Below are 20,902 nucleotides of genomic sequence, written 5' to 3'. Positions count from 1 at the left end.
AGCTTTGGTTGCTCTGCTTCCGTTATGTACTCGGTTCGCAAGAACCTGCTTCACATCCTGCATTCACAAATGAATTGGACCAACATGTGGCTTCGGCTTATTCGAGCATCTTCCCTGCTCTGGACAGGCCGATGTTGGAGATAAATTGAGATGCGGAATGAGATAGTCGACCGCATTGGGCGTCTTGCGGCTAATGTAATAAGGAGAGCCACCACCGGACTTCATCTCTTCGACCTAACAAGGGGCCTTCAAGGCACGACCACAAGAAGGGCGGTTTTGGAGAGGCAGCTCAATCTTATTGCACCGGCCGTTGGCATTCATCCCAACCACAGTTCCGGGTACAGGATACTAGCGTTCCCAATGGGAACGACTGGGGTTGGCTGACTGGAATGGGCATGTAGTCTTCTGTCACATGGGTTAGCGGACTCAGGATAAAGCGATGATGTGTTTCGGCTGCGACCCAAGGCGAGAATTCTGGGTGTCGCGGCCCGCCTGAGGAGTTGCATCGTGTTGACGAGCGTGGGAAGCTGAAGGTTCCATGCGCCATGCCTTCCTAGCGGCAAACTTTTTCTTTAGGATGATCCAAATCCGGTGTAATGACGAGTCGCTATCGCGTGCAAGGGGCCAGATAAGGTACGCAGGCTAGGCCAGACCATGAAGTGCCAGCTAATATATTTCTGTACGCTATAAAATCTAGCGCGCAGGTTGACTCGGTATGCAGGCGAGATCTGAAACAAAGACTTCTTCAGGCTTTGGCTGGCTGCAGCAAATAGGAGTCTGCAGTGGCTGACGTTCCCGTCGAGCCGTCGTTGTTCCTGGACCATTCTGTACAATGTGTCGAAAGCCTGCTGGCCTCTGGGTGCGGGTCTGACGGGAACAAGCTTCACAGGCGACCTAGGTCCAAGGGCTGCGCGACTGTTGGCGTATGCGCATGGCTCGTATCTTTATAGAATATTCCAAGAGATGGCCCGGGGCTCCCAGACGTGATGAATGAGTAAAGTGCCATTGTTGCTGTCTCCCGGTGCTGGCTGGTATTTGGGTTTCGGCCGATCGGAAGGGGTTCGTGATGGGCTGGCTCTAGGGAGGAATACAGCCAGTGAGCACCAAGCACGCACTGAATCACCCACAGACGATTGAAGCTGTGCGCCAATCCTTGCCCGCCATGTTCGGAATCTCGGGCCCACGGTTAGGCATAAATCGCAGCCCTCGACCTACTAAGAATGAGATGATATTATATCCTCTGTGCGTGTCCAAAATCGGTGCGTTTGGGGGGTCGCTCTGAGCCGCCGTGGCCGATTCTGGCAGCCATCCACGGTCATGTCCGACCTAGGCGTCGGCGCGGCGGATGAAGGCCTACTCAGGGTAATGGGACCAGGACACATTTCCATCAACGTCATTCTGAAACATGTAAATGCATGGTAAGGCGGGTGCTCACTTATTTGCTCACTTATGGCAGCTGCGAGGCATGCAACTTGGCAAGCAGTTGCGCCTGAAGGAGGGTTTTTGATAGATGCCGGCTCGAGGCAAGGTGCATTGGAAGGGGCGAGGAGTGCTTGGAAGCGGAGCGGTGGTGGAATGCAGGCCGCCTTGGTTGAATCTTGCTGCTGGCTTGCTCTTCTGCCCCGGTTTCGCGCGTCCGTTCGTATTCATTGAAATACCGTGCGTGTCAAAAGAGCCTGCCTGATGTACTGCAGCCGGTCGTCCCCGTGGGTTGCTTCCGAGAGCTGTGAGAGGGCAATGAGACTTTACCCACAGATGGAAAGGGTGTGAAGCATAAGCCAGACAACCCCTGGGCAACTTGCATGGTTGGCTGGTTGACTTTTGGGGTGGATGGGTGAGTCAACTAGGTTGGCAAAGACTCTCACCATGGTCTTGGCCGTGGTAGTCGGATGAACATGCGGATCTCGACAGTTCGTGCTAAGAATCGTTCGTTGGAGTGAGGGTACGGAGTACTTGTAAGTTGTATGGACCACCATCATCATCATCACCATCGACATACCATAGTAGCGGAATAGGCGCGCTGACAGGGAAGTTTAGCATTGAACAGAGTCAGTCTGAACGAGGAGCGGCCCAGGAAGAGGACAAGGATCTCAATTTACTTGACAGCCATGAGGATGGGATACGACAACTGGTGGAGATGGCCCACCCATAACGAATGGTACCAACACAGCATGCAAGGATCATTGTTCTTTGGGTGGTTTTTGTTCCGAAGGTGTTTGGATCGGGATGAACCAAACACCAACCGGTGCGCGGCATCTCGGTCCTCACAAGCTGCAGCATGAGGTAATGGTTGCCAGTCATCGTCCTCGTTGAATGAAGAGGACGGGCATCAGCTAGAGACTCTGGATCTTGCGGATGAGGGACGGTCATCCGCATCCGTGGGCTTGTTGTCATTTGGTGCGTTAAAAAAAAAGTGTTGCGAGATGGGAGGAGGCGTGTATGGCTGTACGCATTCAGTAACAAACGCAGTGCTGGGATTTGTTGCCTCGTGGTGGAACGTTTCTTACACGTGCGTTTCTGGAGAAAGAGGCGTGGGATACTGGTGTGTCTGCATGACAGGCGCAGCGTCAGCGTAGCTTTGGAATCGCCGTTACGTGCTAGCGCGCCGAGTACAAATAGCTCATAAGTCAGATCCCCTCTCATTGGAGCAGGCGCCTAAGACTTCGAGGAGACAATGGGGGACGCAAGATGCTAAAAACTAGCCGGCCGGGGTCGGGAAAGAAAGTGAGGGCTGACAGATGAGAGCTGACAGATGAGAGATGAGACTTATGGAAGGCAAGGAGAGGGAGGATACGATGCCCCGGCAGCGACCAAGCTACCTACCTAGGCAGGTACATCATGCCACGCCGGGCGTTTAGCAGAATCAAACGACAAGTAAGGGGAAAGAGCGATTTGCTATTAGTGCAGTGCACATGCCTCGGTGGGAAGTAAGTGGGCTTGAAGCTGAAAAAGAAGATAGATCCCCGAGCCAAGGGCTCGGAGAGGAGCGAGGGTGGATGAGGAGCGAGGGTGGATGAGGAGCGAGGGTGGATGAGGAGCGAGGGTGGATGAGGAGCGAGGGTGGATGCTGGAGGAGGATGGTGGGTGTGTCAATGGTCATTCCAGCATTCTCGTGGACCAAGTTCACACCAACAAGGGCCTATTTGTACACTACAGAGTACGAAGGAGAAGTTGGTACAGTGAGCGATCAGACTACATTACGCTACCTACCTCCTAATGGGCATAATCTGTGGATGGACAATTATGGGTGAAGTGGGCCCCTGCGGAAGCCCGACCATGATGGTTATGAGATGATCGACAGGCAATTGCCCACGACGGTATGAATAGTCCAGGGGGAGGGATGCTCAAGGCCCAAATTGTCGTCGCCAGTCTTCTAGTAAGGGTGAAGGGTTGCTAGCCAGATAGGCTCTCCCCTGGCAACGCTAGCTCACGGCCTAGAAGGGGGCTTGCTTCCAAGTGCGGTCCTCACGCTTCACAAACTTGCGGATGCCTTATCTGGGTGTTCATAGCCACGATCCGTGGTTCACTATATAGTGTGTGTGCAAGGGGGGATGGAAGAGATGAGGAAGGATTCTCTCTAGGAGCTTAGTGCATGACTTTGATCAATTACAGCTTAGACGAAGAGAAGAACTCCAATTCAAGAGAGAGAGAGAGAGAGAGAGAGCCAAGAGGAAGGAGGTGAAAAAATCAAGGACGCCATGGATGGATAGATAGTCAATGTCCTGGTGGAGGGTCGGAAGGAGAACAATAGACAAACGTCGTTGACACGGCCAGCTAGTAGGAAGACGCGAGACACGTAACGGTTATCGAGAGACATATCTTCGATGGGGTCTTACTGCAGGTGTCATTCCTTCTTCCTGCCTTCCTGAGATCTAGTGTAGGGGAAAAGGAAGTAAAACAAGTCGGTGTGAAACACACCAATTAGTTATCCGTCACCTTGATTCAACAAGGGCGGGGGGATGAACCTGACAGATACGCCAATCCAGTCTGGCATGTCTTATCTACATAGTCCTTCCAGGTAAAAACCATGATGTAGTACCTATATACTGACGAGATGCTTGGCGAAATCCAGTGCAGTATGATACTCGGCACAGCATGCGGGTGATGGCAGGTGATATGGTATATAACACACTGCAGCGTACCGAGGTTCGATAGGTCACGTCAAACAGCCTTGTGCTCAAGGTGAATGGCAACATAGGTAGTATACTACTAGGTACTGATGTAGAGCGCGGCTAGGGCTAGGGGGTGCCTGACCATGGCGCATTAAAATGCACGGCGTGGTTCACAGCAGCAAAAACGCGTCTTCTCTATAGCAGCACCAGTAGGTAGTAAATTGGTGGGATGACCCAGTCGGGCCCCGATATTTGGTCTCGAGCTTCCCTGCAACATTTTGCATTGCGACCCCCCTTGGCTGTTGCGCATCCCAATCCTGGGCACTCACTTCCCAGTGCCACTCTCACTTTCCTCAGGGTGGTGACTAACCCTATCCATCCATTATCCCGCCCTTCCATCATCGTCCCCAGTCGCATCCGCACGCTGTCACATACGCCTGCAAGTGGCAGCATTCCGCATGTTGGATACGATACTGTGGTGAGAGTGAGAGAGGAAAGAGAGAGAGAGAGAGAGATAGAAAGAGAGAGGAGAGAGAGAGCCTCCTGTCGGCCCACTGTGCTGCTGCCCGCCTGGCGTTCCGTATCAATCAATCCCCACCCCTCCCACACCACCACCACTGCCATCAACATCACCGTAACCACAGTCTAGCGTCTATAGCTCACACCCCCCTTCGCAGACCGCACACCACCTCCTCCCCTCCACGGACAGGTAACACCAACAGGTGACGAGCGAATGAAGGGGCCTGAAGGGCTGGTGCTTGCCCTTTTTCTCTCTGGCGCTGAGCCCGATCACCACCCTAGTTTCCCATTGCGTCCCAAACCGGCCCTCCCATGGCTGTTATTGTTAGATGCCCGCCGTCGCCTTCCACTTTGCGCCTGTGCCTGAGCCGGAACTACCATCCGTACCTGCCTCTTGTGCATGTCTCTCTATCGGCCTGCTTCCCCTTACACGAATAGAATAAAAGGGAGAACGAACGGCAACGCCACCAGGGGAATAAAATAACAAAAAAAAAAAAAAAAAGAATAACCGCTGGCGCGTGGCTTTCTGGTACCTGACCAGGCCAGTTCCTGTTTCTCTATCTTGCCTCTGTCTCTCTCTCGCTTTTTTTTTTTCTGCTTTACTCTCTCTTCATCTCCATCCAACGACTCGCTCCGCAGCCCGTCGCCACGAAATCTCCTCTTTGTTGCTTTTCTTTTCTTTTTTCTCTTGGGAGGCTCTGCGTCTGTTCGTCCGTCACCGCCGAAAAAACGAAGGAGGGAGGGATAGAAAGTTTGTGTCACCAAGAGATTGACGCGAGGGGAGGAAAACAAGACAACATCCCCTCAGTCTCGTTTGCCGTCGTTATCTTTGACCAAGTCCACGGCCAACCTAAACCTGGACCACTTGAACCAGAGCCTGGTTCTGGCACCAACCTCGTTCGATCTGGCTGATTGACGCCTTATCACTCCTCGCCTCTCACTTCCACCTTTCCACAACCTCCAACGTCCACAGTCTTCGTCACTCCTTTGGCGGCTTCCTGTTCTTCCTGTTATTGATTCACTCTTCGACCTTGACTCAAGCCGTCTTCGCCTGCTTCATCTTACCTACCCTACACGCCTGCTTGACTGCCTCGTTCGTTCACTACGCGAGCCCCATCACTTGACACCACGCCTCCGCGCTACCTCTTCCAACCTTTCAAGAGCCCAACCTCAAATCGTCTTCACCTTTAGTTGCTCTACACCAAGCAACCCAACGCAACAGCGTCGCTTTCCGCCCCCGATCTGGTTTGATCTTTTACCTCCGGCTTCCTTGCTTCACCTGCCCCCTTGGCTCCGCTGCTGGTGTCTTCGCTGTCGCTGGCCGAGAAGCAGTCGCAATTTTCCCTGGTTCGTGCGCTCACCGCCTTCTGTTCCCCCTCCTCTTCTCCAGTTCCGGATGGAGACCTCGACAGGAGTCCGTAGCTAAACGAGCCGATTCCTTTACAGTCATCGCCTGAGACTTTTTTTCCCCCCTAAGGACCTCCCGGATCCTGGCCCCTCGACCCCTGCCCTGTCGCCGCCCACCGCACCGCAGCGAATTGTACCTCAAAGTACCACCCCAGTCCGACCTGACCAGTCAACTTAGCAAAGGACCCCGAGACCCTCTCGCGATTAAAAGCCAGGGCCAGCCCCCCGTGCGAGAGCAAAGAGACGTTGGGAGGGAATAAAAAATCCTCGCCGGCCAAGACAACATCGCCCTATCGCCAACCCGGCTGGTCACCAGCAAGTGACATGTCATGGACAGCTCCTCGACGCCGCTCGCCGACTATTTCTGGATCGCTGGCGTAGAGTATATATCCTACCAGGACTCTACCCCGCAGCCCCCCCCCTCCAACCTCGAGTCCACCATCGCCGAGGACAGCGAATATGAGGAGAGCGATGCCGACGTGAATGCAACCCCGAGCAAGCGAGTGGCTCGTCATTCGAGCGTTGGTCGTCATTCCAGGCAGAACTCGGGCGGCCGCACCTCCAACGGTCGGTTTTCCATCCACACCTTGGACGAAGTCGACGGGAACACGCGAAGCAACCGGAGCAGCGCCACCATTCGTCCCTCTCACTCTAGTCAGATCAACGGCTCCTCCGGCGGTACCTCAGGCGGTAATGGTCTCAATGTTTTCAATGGCCTACCCAGCCTCAATGGCCTCGACGCCGAAGGGCAGTTTATCGAGGGGTTCGACTTTGACAAGGCCCTATTCAAGTTCGCTGCCGAACGGGAAAACTTCCTCGAGGACCTGTCCTTCAGTGCTGGTGCCAGAACACAAGCCCGACCTCCCATGGTCAACCCGAGAGCCGAGCGCATCAAAGCCGACGAGGGCGACATGAGCGGCCGGCGAAGTCCGCTACGCAGCATCGAGAGAAGCATCAAGGGCAGCATTCGTCGCAAAATGAGCTTCCGAGACATGAATAGCATGCGCAAACAGCCCACCACTCCTCGAGCAACCACGCCGGGAGCCGGTACAATTCCCCGCCAAGGTCCATCACCCTCCTCCGTAACGCAATCCTCAAGTCCTTTCCGGTCAACTAACTCCCTAGCTCCAGCTTCTGTTAGGACTGCTAAGCGCTTGAGCAACTACAACTCGGTCATTCCTCCCCCAGAGCCCCTGAACACGGATCCAGACATGCACCCCCTCAAGAGACGTTTCGAGCCCGTGCTGTTGGACAGATATCCTGCCAAGGACGCAACAGACGAAACCAGCCGTCGTGGCAAATTTCCGGACTACGTCCCCATGTTTGCTTTCCCGAACGACATCCAGATCGTCTCCTCAGACGAGCGCCCCCGTTCCACGTGGCACGGTTTCACCATGACCTCGGACGACAACTCCAAGATCTACGGCATCACCATCATAATCTGGACTGCCCTGACGTCCGAGGTTGCAGACGAGGTTGAACAGAAGTGTGAGCAGTGGCGGCAGGGTCACATGTCCAACGAGGAGCGGGAGCTGGCCGCCAGTCTCGGTGTGCGACTGGCAGCCGAGCGTGCTCACCTCTCTCAGCTCCTTGCAAAGCTCCCCACAATACCCTCGGGATCCTCCGCTCGAGACACCCTCGACGATCAGATCAGCACCGTGGAGGAGAAGATCAGTCTCATGACAGAAATGTTGAGACCGCTGCGGCATGGTGCCGCATCCAAGATCGACGGCTTGACTGCCGGAGAGAGTGGGCTGTGGGCACCCAGGGCCTACGGTATCTTGGGAAGAGACCCCACGAGAATGACGTTCTGGAAAGAGTGGCTGCGAGCCGTTGTCGTGCCAATGACCGATGGCGCTGTGCTTCGAGTGCCACCTAGCTCACCCAAGGTTGGCCGCTGGCAACCTCTCGAGCGGTATGTCGTTAACCTCTGCACCGAGGCGTTTAGCCCGCTGGGCTCCAAAACACAGGTCGAGCTGGGCGTGAGGGAGCTGCGGCTGTACTGCCGAAAGGAGGCCATCAACGAGATCCCGGGGTCAAGGACCATTGACATCTACGCCTTGTTCAGGTGCCTGTCCATTGAGAACATTGTTGCCCTGTTCGAGTATGCCATGTCGGAGTCTCGCATCATCTTCATATCCTCCCACACCGGCATGCTCCATCTTGCATGTCACGCACTGGTCAGCCTGTTGTATCCCCTTAAGTGGGCGAGCATCTTCATTCCCGTGCTTCCCGCACGTCTCATCTCCGCGTTGGAGGCGCCTTGCCCCTACATCGTCGGTATCGAGCGACGCTATGAGAAGATCGAGCTGCCGGACGACGATTATGTGTTGGTCGACCTGGACATGGATACGATCGACGCTACTGCGCAACCTGTCCGCCTGCCGCGGCAGCACCGCCGCAAGCTCATCTCCCTCTTGCACGTGGCTGCCCCGCATCATATTCGGTATGGAGTGACTACCGGTCCTCCGCCATACGCGATGGAGTCGTACCCATATGATGCCTTTTCAGTCGAGAACGATACGTTGTTCAACTCTAGTGTCACCTCTAGTCTCCTCGGCAAATGGGTCACGCAGAACTCCTCATCGTTTGGGGAGCCGGAGCCGCCGAACTCGGTGCGACCCCCGATCTTCAATGCCTTCCTGCATTCAAAGGCAGGCGACCACAGCAAGTCAGACCGCCCCGGTACCAGCAAGTCCGGCAAAACGAGCCCGCAGTCGTCTGTTTCGCCGATTTCCATGAACTTCCCACCAATGCCGACTACGCCAGTATCCCGAAGCGACTCTGGCTTCGCCCAAACCCTGAGAGAGAAGAAATCAGGTCACTTTGACGAAAAGTCTCGTCGCAGCTCATCCTTCGGAATGGACAAGCACCCGCCGCTGCACCGGCCCAGCTTGCCTTTCCTGAACGGTCACAATCCTAGCATGTCGTTATCCGCCGTGTCAGTCGACTCGCAGTCATCGTACGGAGGCTACACGCCTGGCTATGCCCCGTCGGCCTATGCCCAGTCCACACTGGCAGCATCGACCATCATGCCCAACATGCTGGTCCAGCCCGTGCAAAACACCGATACCATGGTTTGGGTTGAGGGTCACTGCTTCAACTGGATCCCCCACGATATGTCGTCCACTTGTTCGATATGCGACGACAAGTCCGAGGGAGATGGCATATATCAGTGCTCCCACTGCAATGGCTATGCTCACAACCGCTGCCTCGGACAAGTTTCTGTGGTATGCAAGGAAGCGTTCCACTCGGATCGTGTTCGGGCCTCCTTTGTCCGGTGTCTCGCCAGCTTGCTGTACACTTACAGGAAGCACCTCGGCCGTCCTACCCGGGAGCAAAAGAGCAATGGTCAGCATTACTCCTTCGACATGAATGGTTACATCAAGAGTCTACCGTATGACCAACAGGAGTATGCTACGATGTTGAGAGATACTCAAGGTAAGAGTTGTCTGGTAATCTCTGTGCTTCCATTTCTTACTAACTTTCGCCAGCTTTCAACGAATTCATTCACGAGCGAGAGACTCACTTGGCCACTGACTCTTCGATTCGTCTTTTTGATGAGATCATTATGGCGAAGAAGGCTCGTGGCCGGCCGGGGCTCTCGACGGGATTCTCACGTCTGTCGACTATTCGCATGTCGCATGGTGCATCGAGCAACGCGTCAGGCTTTGCTGCGCCGTCAAAGCTCAAGATACCCACTTACCTGGGCGACACCTCCGACCACATGTGGCGGACGGCTTCGGTGCCCGTTCCCAGCGCCAAATTCCCCGGCGAGTACCACACCGTGGTCACCCGGACTCCCACCAAGCTGGATCCCAGTCTCATGAGAGAGCCTCGAGCAATTCAGGGCGTCCCTCGGGCAGAGCAACGGACACGAGGTCTCATCCGAAAGCAAGTTCCCAGCATGGTTGGCAGTCCGCCCAAATTTTGAACTGACGATGAAAAATGCCGGCACAATACCCGGCCATGATTCGACGACCATTTCCCATTCTGCCTTCCTGTACTGTACGATAGGGAGACTGTGTGTTAGCAAACGGCGGGAGGCAGAACTGTACAAAACCACTTCGGCATAAGGGAGGAGTCTGGGGGTAAAAAGGGGGCCAGGGGGTCCTCATTAGAAGCCGTCTTTTCTGTCAATTCTTTTTTAGTTTCCACTTGTGAGCAGGGATTTGGATTTTTATAGCCATTTCCGGATAATTGCATTGTTGTCGAGCAGGAAGTGCAAACTAGCAAGCAAGCAGTTAGAGAAGGGCATCAGTGAGCGAGAGGACATCTTTAATTATGACGAGGCTTGACTCGGTAAGCCACACACATACTGGTCTGTTTGTAGCCACAATGCTGCTGTTGGGTCTTTTTCGCTCGGTCTTCTGCGCGCCAGATTAGATCAAAGAGGTGAAGAGAAAACGAAATAAACACCATAGACCCCTCCCCGAGGTATTGGGATGGTCAACTTCAGCCGCGCGCATCTGCACACTGTGATCTAACGTTGTTTTGTGACACAGGGTTCGAGACTATCAGGTGGTTGGTTCATCGGATGCGGGTTTCTATTCAAGCGGGTGGGGGGGGGGGGGCGAACGACTGCATGCCGGTTCTCCTGGTTGACTTCTCTTAGTCCTTTCTCTCGGTTCTTTCTCTTAAGCTGCCTCACTCCCCCCAAGCACACACCATGCTCTCAGCTCTTCCCTGACCCCAAGGCAAACGTGGTTTCCTCTCCTGTGCCCATCTCACAATTCATGATTCATTCCGCGGCTCCATGAATAGGGGGGGGGGGGGGGGGGGGTGGGGACAAGGCCTAAAAAAATAAAAAATAGGAAAAGGGTTTGGGGGCAAGCTCTTTGATATCTTTCTTCACGACCTGCCGCATTCTTCCCTCATGCTCTCTCATTGTTTCTCCGTCCTCCAGGCGACCAAAGCTTAGGCGAACTCGTCCTCGGGCTCCTCAATGGCGTTCTTGACGCGGACAAGCATCGTCGTCTTCCACTTGTCCAGCTTGCTGACCTGGTCATACTGAAACAACTTGTCGGTGAACTCCTCCTGGTTGCCGCCCTCGACGGCAGCGAGCAGGTCGTTAAGGAGCATGGCCTCGCGCTGCTGGGCGAAGCCGGGGTCCATATCGGTGTACTTCTCGACAGCGCGGCGGGCGGCCACCATGTCGCCCGTGGCGAGGTGGCAGATGCCTGCGCGAAGGAAGTAGTCCTTGACCGAGTATTTCATTAGATTGTTGTTGATGGATACCGCGGCCACCTTTTCGTAGTTCTCAATGGCCTTGTAGTAGTCACCCTCGAGGGAGGCCACGTCGGCGACCTTGAGCCAGAGCTTGTTTGCGAGACTAGCGTTACATGGTCAGTGGCCATTTCGCGAATAACGCTTTGATCTTTGTGTCCGGGGGAGGGAGAAAGTTTATGTGTGTGTGCCAGAGAGGCAGGTCGACTTACGCAGCAGCGTTATCACCCTCGTACCACCCCGCCGCAGCCTCATAGCTCTCGAGCGCGCGCTTCGAGTCGCCGAGCTCCGTCTCGAATAGCTCGCCGAGCGCCTCTTTGTGGCCGGCCGCGCGGCGGAAGTTGCCCTTGGCGCAGTATTGGTTCACAGCGACGTCGAGGCAGCGCACCGCCGCCTCCGGGTCGTCCTTGCGGTAGGCCTTAAAGGCATCGACGAGCGTGTTGGCGGCGTCGTCGGGCTCCTTGAGGTTGTTGGTCTGTACTTGAGCTGCCTTCTCGAAGGCCTGGCCTGCTTCGCGATCTAGCGGGCGAGTTTGCCACTGGTCAGCCAAGGCGTTTATAGAGGATGGTCATAGGAGGGGCATGGTGGTGAAGATGGGAGTCTGAGCGAACAATAAGGTCGCGGGGAGAGACTGACTGAGCTTCTGCATCTTGAAGGCGTTGGCGGCCTGAATGTACAGGTCCGCGGCATTCTGGTATTTATCCTCCCGGCCGCCGAAGAAGCTGAAGCCACCGCTGGCGCTCGAGAGCGTCTTGTCTGCCTACGCGACCGCGAACTCGTCAGCAAAGTTGCGACACGTTGCAACCAATCACTCAAGCCTCCGCATGGCACCCTACAGTCCCACAGTCCAGAAACATAGCAGAGAGATGAATAAGAAGAAAAGTACCGAAAAGTCGGCATAGTAATCTATCAACACACCTTTTGCAGCAGAGCGCGAGGGTCCTGAGCCATGGTTTCGGAATTGAATCAAGCACAACGAAATTCTATGGCTATGGATCTCGTTCGGTATTCGGGAAGGATTACTTTCGAAGTATTGAATATTTCGTCGGTATGCCGTCGGTTTATCACAGACTTTGATACGTACGTGTCGTAACGGAGAGGACAGGTCGCGATTCGGGAGAGCGGTGGTGGGATTATGGTCGTTGGTGGCATCAAGGTGTAGCAGCGCAACGGAACCGACTTTCAGGCGAACATGCACCACACCCGCCCACTTCGGGCGGGCTTGCTCCTGCCGCTAAACCCCAATGACGTGGGGGGTCTTTGTCGCTGTGGCTTAGCTGACGGAGACCCGTGGCTTTGCGCGCCTGCTTCCTGCCGCCAGCTTTAGCTAATCCGCTGCCACGCGGAAACACATCAATCCAAACATACTCATATTCCTGACCCTAAATCTATCCCTAATCTGACCCCTAATCCTAATCTAAACCCTGAAATCTGCCCTCAATAACTCTAGGTGACAGCTTATTTCTATGATTTTCGTAGAGTCTCTGCATGCTTTGAAGGAAACTGGGATGTTAATGAGGGAAATGGGATTTGGCCGCGGATTAGCCAGAGCTGGCAGCGTGGTATCACTGCCCTTGTAAATCCGAGTGACACACTCAAGGTTCTTTGGTAGAATGGCGCTGGGGTGGTATCCGAGCACCCTGATTCGCCGGTACCTGTCTTCCGGCCTTGGGTACCGTTCTGCAGCTTATTGTACCCCGTACGTTGCGGGAAAAAAGAGGATAACAAGGGTTCAAGCTCCAAATTAATTCCCCAGGCCGAAGCTTCCAACTTCAACCACAACTCCCTTCTCACATTCTGACTGCGACTTCTTCAATCCTCTGTCAATTCCGCCAAAGACAGCATACACGGACACCCAAGTAGCCGACTTCTAAAAGCAGTTAATATGCGCCCCGTCTGCAGGCGCTGCAGCGCCCTTCTTCGACAGGCCCGACAATTCACGTCCTCTTCCGCCCGACCCTCAATATCCAACACCGCGTCGGCGCTCCTCTCAAAACCGGTGTGGTCCGTCGCGTCCCTTCTCCCACCTGGTTCGAAAGCCGATGCTTCCCCGACTTCTACAGAGGAACCAATCTCTCGTGCCAAGTTGCACCACCTCCTCCGTCTATCCGCCCTCCCGCTCCCAGAATCTGAAACTGAAGAGTCTGCGATGCTGCGCACACTACATTCGCAACTGCACTTTGTGCGCGACGTCCAGAGCGTAGACACAACGGGAGTCGAGCCGTTGCGCTCGCTGCGCGATGAGACAACTGAAGGTGTCGCAGAGGCGACAATTGGACTCAAAGAGTTGCAAGACGCTTTGGGCAAGGAGATCCGTTTCGGCCATAAAAAGCGACCTAAGAGACTGCGTGAAGAAAAAGTCGACACCAAGGGCGTCGAAGACTGGGATCCTCTCAAGACAGCATCTAGAACGGCTGGGAAGTACTTTATTGTTCAGAGCAGAAAGGAGGAATCATGATACCCGGTAAGAACCAACACATTTGATAGACAAGTTCCTTTCCATTTCTTGTTGCTAGTTTGTTACAATCGTGTCTGCCATGTTCTCATGTGCCTTAGCTAATTCTGTCGCAAAAGTCCATCCATTATCCACGTTGTCCACCGCGTCCAATAACAGTGGCTTATGCCTAACGATATCTCTACCGATCATCTCAGCTAAGATGCACTTCGTAGTAGCCTAGTTCTGGATCCTCATCTTGCTCATTGTCGATTCGAGCTTGGCGTCGTTCTTCTGTTTGACCTCTTCCTGGATGTGCTCGGCTTCCTTGTCCATGTCGACGTATGGCGGCTTCTGGCTCTTGTCGCGACCGTATTTCTCATCCATGAGTCTGAGGACTTGTTCATCCTTTTCAACCTGCGCATAGTCGAGGTCTTCCCAGCCGATGTTCTTAAGGATGGTACCGATCATGTACTGGTACCTGAGGTGGCCGCTAACCATGCTGCTCACGTCGTAGTTCTCTACGCCCTCGGCGCCCTGAATAGGCTGCAGTCCGGCAACCCCAAACTGGAGGTTGGAGGTGCGGTACAGGAAGCCGAGGATATAGTCGTTCTCGGAGTAGACATTGACAAGTCTACCTGCAACGACACTCTTCAGTGCGAGCCAGACACGGCTCTCTGATGGTGCCGGGGTACCGATCATGACAACCGACTCGATGAGACCGAACTGGCGGCGTTCCGCAAGCACCATCAAGCACGTATAGATGGCTCGGGCAGCCAAACTGTAGCCGATCAGGCTGACGGGTCGATCACCCTGCACCTTTCGGCTGATGGCCTCGGCCAGAATCATGCCAACCTTCTCAGCTCGGACCATGCCGACGCTCCAGGGATTGTCGATGACCTTGCTGACCTTGAGGAGACCGATGGGCCACATGGCCGACATAAGACTGGCAAAGACTGTACGACAATCAGCTTATATGGTACCGGATTCAGAGGTCGAAAGACTTACTGGTCCGCGTGATGATTTCCTTCTTGGCAACACTCCAGGCAGTACTCTTGATGACGGTCTCAAGCGAGTTACCCATATTCATAAGGTTGGCAACTTCCCATCGCACAGCGTATACCTCACCTTGGTGGCCAATGCAGCGCCAGGGGTTGACCACATCTTCCTTCTGGGTCAGCCAACCACTGAGTGCAAGAACAACGCGCAGGCGTCGGTCCTTGGGAGGGATCTCCTTGGCATCGCGGTACTCGTCTTTCATATCGCCGTGCAGAGGCAGGAAGGCGAAGTCGGCAACGTCTCTGGCGTACTGGTCCATCATCTTGGATGTTTGGCGGGCACCATAAATGCCGAACAAGCTGCCGACGACAACACCACTCTGTGCGAGAGTTCCGAGTAAGCCAGCGGCGGCCGTGGAACCAAGTCCAACGCCGCCCATGACTGAGCCGATGCCAGCAGCGACCAACGGGGCGGCAAGACCGCCGGTGATTCCAATGACGGCAGCGCCGGCTGCACCAGCAAGGCCGACCTTCCAGCGTCTAGACGACTGGTTCTCGGCAGACTTATCCTGCACAACATCGTCGGCATTGACTTCCTGGACGGTCTTGCCGAGACCCCGGGCGACGCGAACCTCGTCCTCCTGAAACGTGCGAAGAGTGAGATGAAGCGAGGAAGCCAACTTGAGCATGAAGACGCGGGAGAAGGATGTGTACTGCTCCAAAGACAGTAGGAGCAGAAGAACCGTATGGAGCAGAAGCTTGCGTCGCTCGATGGGGAGAGAAGTCAAAGGCGTGACAGTAGGAGGAAATCGTCGAACAAGCCAGGGGTCAGCTTCGTCAGGTCGGCGTGCAGCCGGTGAGCCTATGGAAGTCAACAAGGCTGCAAGAGAAGGGGGGTTGCTGCCATGAATACTCAGCCCATGGCAGCGGCTCGGAGAAGCTTACCTCCAGTCTTGACACCTAGGGGATCGCCTCTACCTCCACGGCCGCGCGGGGCGGCACGGCCTCCCTGGGGCATACCACGGTCACCGCGACCGCCACGGGCTCCACGACCACCCCGGCCACCACGGCCGGCGGGGGTGTTTGAGACCTCGGGATCCCTGACAGAGATATCCTTGGCGCGGGTCAGGACGTTACCCTGCCACTTCTTGAAGACTACGAGACACTCCTTCTTGAGCTCCTGGAGCTGAGGCGTCATGACCTCCTTCTCCTCCTTCTCGACGATTTCGTGGGCTCTGTTGTACGTCTTTGCGGCATTTTGCTGGGTCGAAGCCGAAGAAGGCCGGGCGTTCTCCTTGTTAGCAATGCTCTGAGGCTGAGTGATGGCGTTTGCCTTGTTCTTGAACAGCGAGAGGGACAGCCACGAGTTGCCGGGGTCTTCGGCCGTGGCGGGGGTAATGGGAGGGGAGTGGAAGATGTTGCTGATTTGGTCCTGCATGCTGTCCAGGATGTTGTTCACCAAGCTGATAAGCTCATTCTTCTCGTCGAGGGTGAGGACGCCAGTTAGGTCCGTCGGAGTACGGCGACGCTGGCTGTGGTGGCGTCTTGAGCCTGCCATAGTGTCGTCAGGGTCTCGTTCCCAATTACCGTCTTCTTCTTCTTCGAAGGAGCAAACAGAAGATGCGTCCAAGTCCTCCTCGTCAGAGTAAGTGTAGCTGTACTGATCCTCGTCGTTGTCCGTTTGGTAAGTGTCGATGCTATGTTCAGAGTTGGGATCGGACTTTGGGTTGAAATCAGGGACAGGAGGTTGAGAGCTGGCGTCAGGAGGGGTATCTGTTTTTGTGCTCCGTGGACGACTGTGAGGTGGTACGTTCGTCGCTGCCTCCTGCACAACTGGCACCTGCCCTGTGGCAGGTACTGCCGGGGAAGGTGAGGAGCCGCGCGCGGGTTCCATTTTGGGCGATATTTTGAGGACCGACTACCACTGACCGGGAAAGAAGGAGCCAGGGTGAGTACAAGGTGAAGGCGTCACAAAGAGCCACCGCTGGCTATTATTGGATATCTAAGTGCAGCAACAAGACAACGGTGAATATGTCGGCCAGATTGTTTTCTGTCTGTATCTGTGTCTACCTCCACACGCGGAAACAAAGAGTAAGAGATGAAGAGCAAACACTCAACATAGCATCAACGACGTGAGGGACGCAGGACGTGAGCCGTGTTTGTAGTCGCGCGGGAAGCTGCGCCCATCTTAGACCCCTGACGTCAGCTGTCAAAGTTGCACCCAGTGATGCACCACACCGCGTCACTGCAGGTCACAGACGCTGCTTCTGGGGTACGGATCGATCTTATCGATAAGCCCCGACCTAGAAGGTGAGCACGGGGGGATCATCTGAATCTGTCTGATTGGCAGGTGCCGCCTTGACAACGAAAGACTCCAGCAGCGTCTGCCTTCCCGCGTGCGGCCCCCATCCAAGCACCCAAGCCAACCCTCGCGGACGCTTGCAGATGCGCTAATGCAAGGATTTTCGGCCCTGTTCCGGAAGCTTGAGCTCCAGTTGGCCAGAGCTTGCACCCCTGGTTTCCTGTCACGACAAGGGATAGCATGTCCCATCTCGTTTGACTCCGCCTCGTTCGTCCGCTGTCAACTCTAAGTTGGCCCAAAAGCTAGAGGGTGTGATTGATATCAGCTCTCGGTTATTCCTCTATATGGTTGGTAAGTAGATCCATCGTCTTTTGGTTTTCCGTCAGCACCCGTCTCTCTCTAGGTAAGTTATATGCCGGGTTCTTGGACTAATACGGATACATGGAGGAGCCATTCATATGTTACACAGTCAAGCAGTCAGATACAACAACCCGCCTAGCGCTGATTTGGTTGCTTTTCCCTCCCTTCATGGGGTTTCTTGTACCTCGTCACGTTCCATAAGACGTAACACCGGCCAAGTTCTTTTGGCCATGCTCACAGGGCACTTTGTCAGAAAGAGGCCGCTGCTTCTAACATATTCCTAACCTATCTAGGCAATTATGGACATGATATCATACATGAACTATTCATGTATTACGGCAATGGCGCTTTCAGTTTATAGGTGTTTCTAGGGTAGTGTTTGGTTAGTCAACGGCTTGACAAGATATGTCAGGCCTAGAACAACAGACAACTAGTAATCTCGTCTAAACCGCAAATAAACTTCTTCCCTTCCTCTGCGCTTCCCTGATTAGAGTCGAAGTATGGCGGTGAGAGAAAACGGACACTCCAGAAAAAGTAGGTTTCCCGGGCCACCAACTGATCTTCACCATCGGCAGCAGAAATGGTGTCTAGAGCATGCATCCTTGGGCATGAATATCCAATAGCCATCGTTTAACATGAGGAAACCTAAACGGAATGATTGACAAAACCTTGTCTCAGATAAGTATTGTTGTGTCTCCCTAGTACCCTGATAGAGCTCTCATTGACATCGTCAACAGGCTAGTCTGAGCTTCGCCTTGCAAGTCCAAGACCAAGACTCTGCCGCATCACCTGCTATAACTACATCCACTCGGAAACGCTCCATTGTTCATAGGCTACTTCCTCCATTTCGTGGAATTTCGAAGGCCCCGTCATCCCAAGACCATACACATCAACTTAGACTTTACCAGAACATGGTAGTCCTCAACCATGGAAAAGGTCAACTATTCTAAGCCGCCAGCCACGAGCCTAGCGTCACTCCCCAGGACAATGTTCACAGAGCACTCTCTCCGAGCACCATGGAGATAAAAGCATCAAAATAGTCACTCAACGCCACCGCCGCCAGCACTGATCACTACCAACGGGCACCCAAACACCCATCATGGCTCGTAAGTTCATCACTCGTATCCGCGGTCGCTGGTCCGAGATTACGGCCAAGGTAAAGGCCATCTTCACCAGCGCAAAGCCCTGCCGGAGCCTCCAGAAGAATATACCTAGCCCGCAAGTCACGAACACTTACATCAATGGCGGCAGCCCTATGTTTCTGCATTCCAACGCCCCCCTCGATATCCCTAGCGTCATGTACTCGGAAGTTGCAAGCACGCGGACTAGTCATATAAACTCCCCGGTTCAAGAAGCCAGTGTGCACTCATCTACTGCCGCAGTGTATGACGCTAGTTTATGCTCAGCCAGACCGACTGCCGCAATGCATACTGAGAAGGAACACCGAGAGCCATCCGTGTTTGAAGATTGCATGTACTGCAATGACAACAGAGACTCAGATTACTGTCGCGGCGACAGAGACTCGGACATCGACAGTTGGACCTCCCAGACATTTTCAGAGGACTCGGATCCTGGCTTTAACATGGACCACCACAAGGGCTGGCACCTTCAAGACGACCCCTCCTTGGTCGGCAGCAACCCCTTCGTTACCCACGACGAGATAAGAAATCACTCTCCGAGGTCATGATATCTCGCATGTGCAGCCAGCGCGAACGACGGTATACAGTGCTCACAGAGTGGGCACCTCGCCGTGACCATATCGTCCTCCCAAGAAGCCCCCTCGTCAAACTCTCCGAGCTCCATCTCCTTCTCGACGTCGTCCTCCGACGCCCACTGCTCGTCGTCATCCTCCACAACTGCCGTATCTATCCTCCACTGTCGTAGCACGTCGTCCTGCTTCCTGAACATGACCGATATGTCTCTACCGACGCTAGACCTGGCCTCGCTACCGCTGGCCGCCATGTTAGCGACGCATACGTTCATAAGCTGAAGGTTCCACTGGTGGCCTGGCGGGTAGAACTTCTTCATTGAGGGAAGTAGGAGGTTAGTCGTGAGCCGCTCCGCGATTGATTCGGGAGGTTCTTTGAGGGCGAAGACGAAGTTTGGAAGGGGCTGGGAGCGGGATATCCGCTGGAAGCTTGGCGTCGATTCCGTTGGCCAGGAACGGATCGACAGACGCAGGGTCTTGGGGTGCGCGATCCACCGCTGCCCGCCTGGTTCTATAGGGTCGTCATTCGTCAGGAGGTCAGTTCGCATTCGCCGCACTAGGGACGCAGATATCTTGCGCAGTTCGTTTTCAATTTGACTCATACTCTCCAATCCCTTGAAAGTGTCTTCGATGCTAATCTGCGACGGCATATCGCTTGCGTCCTTGACCTCGGTACCGTCGACGCCGTGCAAGAGACCCCAGATCCTCTCGCCGACGCCGCGCTCGGAGCCGGGACCGCACAGGAGCTTCTCCAGGGCGTCTGGTGATGTTTCGGAATGTGTTCGCACATTGTGGACTTTCAGAGGCGAGTTTTCTCTGTCGGCATCCTTGGGTCCCAAAGGCGTTGACAAGTAACGATTCTCCAGCATACGGGAGGTTTTGGAACCAATGCCAGGGACCTTTCTGATAGAATGTGTGTCCATAAACTCCGCTACTACGGAATCATCAAGCGACATCAATGTCGTTTGGTTTCGCGGCTTGTTCACACTACCGGCCAGCTTGCTAAGGAGCTTATTTGTCGATACCCCAACAGACGCTGTGAAGCCGAGGTCCTCTTCCAGCTTCATACGCAGGTGAAAAGCCAAATGACTCGCTAGAAGAAGCCGCACGAAATTGGGATTTTCGAGATCACCCGGCTCGGGTGTCATACCGTATATGCACCCGGCAACCTTCGTCAAGTTGCAGATGAAGCCATTTTCGGGATCCTGCTTGGAGAGGTGAAAAAACGACTCAGACAGGGACGCCCTGTTGATGCAAAACATGTTGTAGTTGATGATATCCGTGACGTCTGTCCCTTCGTCAGCAATCCGCACTCTCTCACTGCCAAACAGAGCAACGGCGGCACACACACACCCATAAAGACTTCATCGAAACCCAACCTCTCCACCTTGTTGTTCCACGAATACTCCCTGAGGAACCCGAACAGCCTCTTGCTCGTGTCTCGGAACGGCGTCAGGTCCTCGCCATCGATGATGACAAGATCAGGGCACAGCTTCTTGGCGTCGACGATGAGCATGAGCTTCTTGACGCCGCGCTTACGGGCGACGTAGTTGCACGTCGCTAGGATGTTCTTCTGCTTCACCCCCAGCGGCAGCGCCTTGAACTGCGGGTCACGGTTTTCGTAGACCGAAGCATAGAAGCAGTCATAATCCTGGGCATAGCGTCAGTGGTTGGACAAGTCATCGTCGCGGGTTGAGCGTCAGATAAGCGGTGTATGAGAGGGGTGTCGGGAGAGCCCCGTGAATCCTGAGGACAAACGTACGAAGTGGAGTATGATCCTATCATCCCTCCTCCTAGGGGCCCGTTTTCTGGGTAATTCCATGGCTGTTCTCGGAG

General features: G+C 54.5%; 6 protein-coding genes across 6 annotated transcripts; 2 read left to right on the top strand and 4 right to left on the bottom strand.

The window, feature by feature from the left end:
- Positions 1 to 1,849: 1,849 nt before the first annotated feature.
- On the bottom strand, positions 1,850 to 2,753 carry LY79DRAFT_82213 (uncharacterized protein). Its single transcript, XM_060565141.1, has one exon. It carries the CDS (start codon positions 2,641 to 2,643, stop codon positions 2,050 to 2,052), a length of 594 nt encoding a protein of 197 aa, XP_060417079.1. The 5' UTR covers positions 2,644 to 2,753; the 3' UTR covers positions 1,850 to 2,049.
- A 3,614-nt stretch (positions 2,754 to 6,367) lies between these two features.
- Positions 6,368 to 9,972, top strand: LY79DRAFT_510153 (DENN domain-containing protein; the record flags this gene model as incomplete). The annotated part of the gene is made up of 3 exons (XM_060554133.1): positions 6,368 to 7,085; positions 7,170 to 9,479; positions 9,533 to 9,972. The coding sequence occupies 3 exons, from the start codon at positions 6,368 to 6,370 to the stop codon at positions 9,970 to 9,972; spliced, it is 3,468 nt and encodes a 1,155-aa protein (XP_060417078.1).
- Positions 9,973 to 10,803: 831 nt separating this feature from the next.
- LY79DRAFT_602217 (alpha-soluble NSF attachment protein) lies at positions 10,804 to 12,412 on the bottom strand. Its single transcript, XM_060561853.1, has 4 exons — positions 12,183 to 12,412; positions 11,901 to 12,024; positions 11,477 to 11,783; positions 10,804 to 11,370 (listed from the first exon to the last, which is right to left on the bottom strand). Exons 1-4 carry the CDS (start codon positions 12,213 to 12,215, stop codon positions 10,956 to 10,958), a joined length of 879 nt encoding a protein of 292 aa, XP_060417077.1. The 5' UTR covers positions 12,216 to 12,412; the 3' UTR covers positions 10,804 to 10,955.
- A 737-nt stretch (positions 12,413 to 13,149) lies between these two features.
- Positions 13,150 to 13,722, top strand: LY79DRAFT_510006 (uncharacterized protein; the record flags this gene model as incomplete). The annotated part of the gene is made up of 1 exon (XM_060554110.1): positions 13,150 to 13,722. The coding sequence occupies one exon, from the start codon at positions 13,150 to 13,152 to the stop codon at positions 13,720 to 13,722; it is 573 nt and encodes a 190-aa protein (XP_060417076.1).
- A 216-nt stretch (positions 13,723 to 13,938) lies between these two features.
- On the bottom strand, positions 13,939 to 16,590 carry LY79DRAFT_510188 (uncharacterized protein; the record flags this gene model as incomplete). Its single annotated transcript, XM_060554140.1, has 3 exons — positions 13,939 to 14,654; positions 14,707 to 15,558; positions 15,642 to 16,590. 3 exons carry the CDS (start codon positions 16,588 to 16,590, stop codon positions 13,939 to 13,941), a joined length of 2,517 nt encoding a protein of 838 aa, XP_060417075.1.
- Positions 16,591 to 19,026: 2,436 nt separating this feature from the next.
- On the bottom strand, positions 19,027 to 20,888 carry LY79DRAFT_667626 (impB/mucB/samB family protein; the record flags this gene model as incomplete). The annotated part of the gene is made up of 3 exons (XM_060563408.1): positions 19,027 to 20,354; positions 20,420 to 20,717; positions 20,829 to 20,888. The coding sequence occupies 3 exons, from the start codon at positions 20,886 to 20,888 to the stop codon at positions 19,027 to 19,029; spliced, it is 1,686 nt and encodes a 561-aa protein (XP_060417074.1).
- Positions 20,889 to 20,902: the final 14 nt, after the last annotated feature.

The sequence above is a fragment of the Colletotrichum navitas genome (assembly GCF_030913465.1).
Source record: "Colletotrichum navitas strain CBS 125086 chromosome Unknown LY79scaffold_13, whole genome shotgun sequence".
Lineage (NCBI taxonomy): Eukaryota > Fungi > Ascomycota > Sordariomycetes > Glomerellales > Glomerellaceae > Colletotrichum > Colletotrichum navitas.
The sequence above is the reverse complement of the archived record's forward strand: the minus strand, read 5'-3'. Positions and strand labels throughout refer to the sequence as shown.

Bases quoted from the DNA above. Each gene is read 5' to 3' on its own strand.
- LY79DRAFT_82213 (XM_060565141.1), bottom strand. From the start codon at position 2,643: ATGAGAGGGGATCTGACTTATGAGCTATTTGTACTCGGCGCGCTAGCA.
- LY79DRAFT_602217 (XM_060561853.1), bottom strand. From the start codon at position 12,215: ATGGCTCAGGACCCTCGCGCTCTGCTGCAAAAG. The intron at 12,025-12,182 runs GTGTGTTGATAG...GCGGTCGCGTAG, and splicing joins CTCGCGCTCTGCTGCAAAAG to GCAGACAAGACGCTCTCGAG. The intron at 11,371-11,476 runs GTAAGTCGACCT...ATGTAACGCTAG, and splicing joins GAGGGTGATAACGCTGCTGC to TCTCGCAAACAAGCTCTGGC.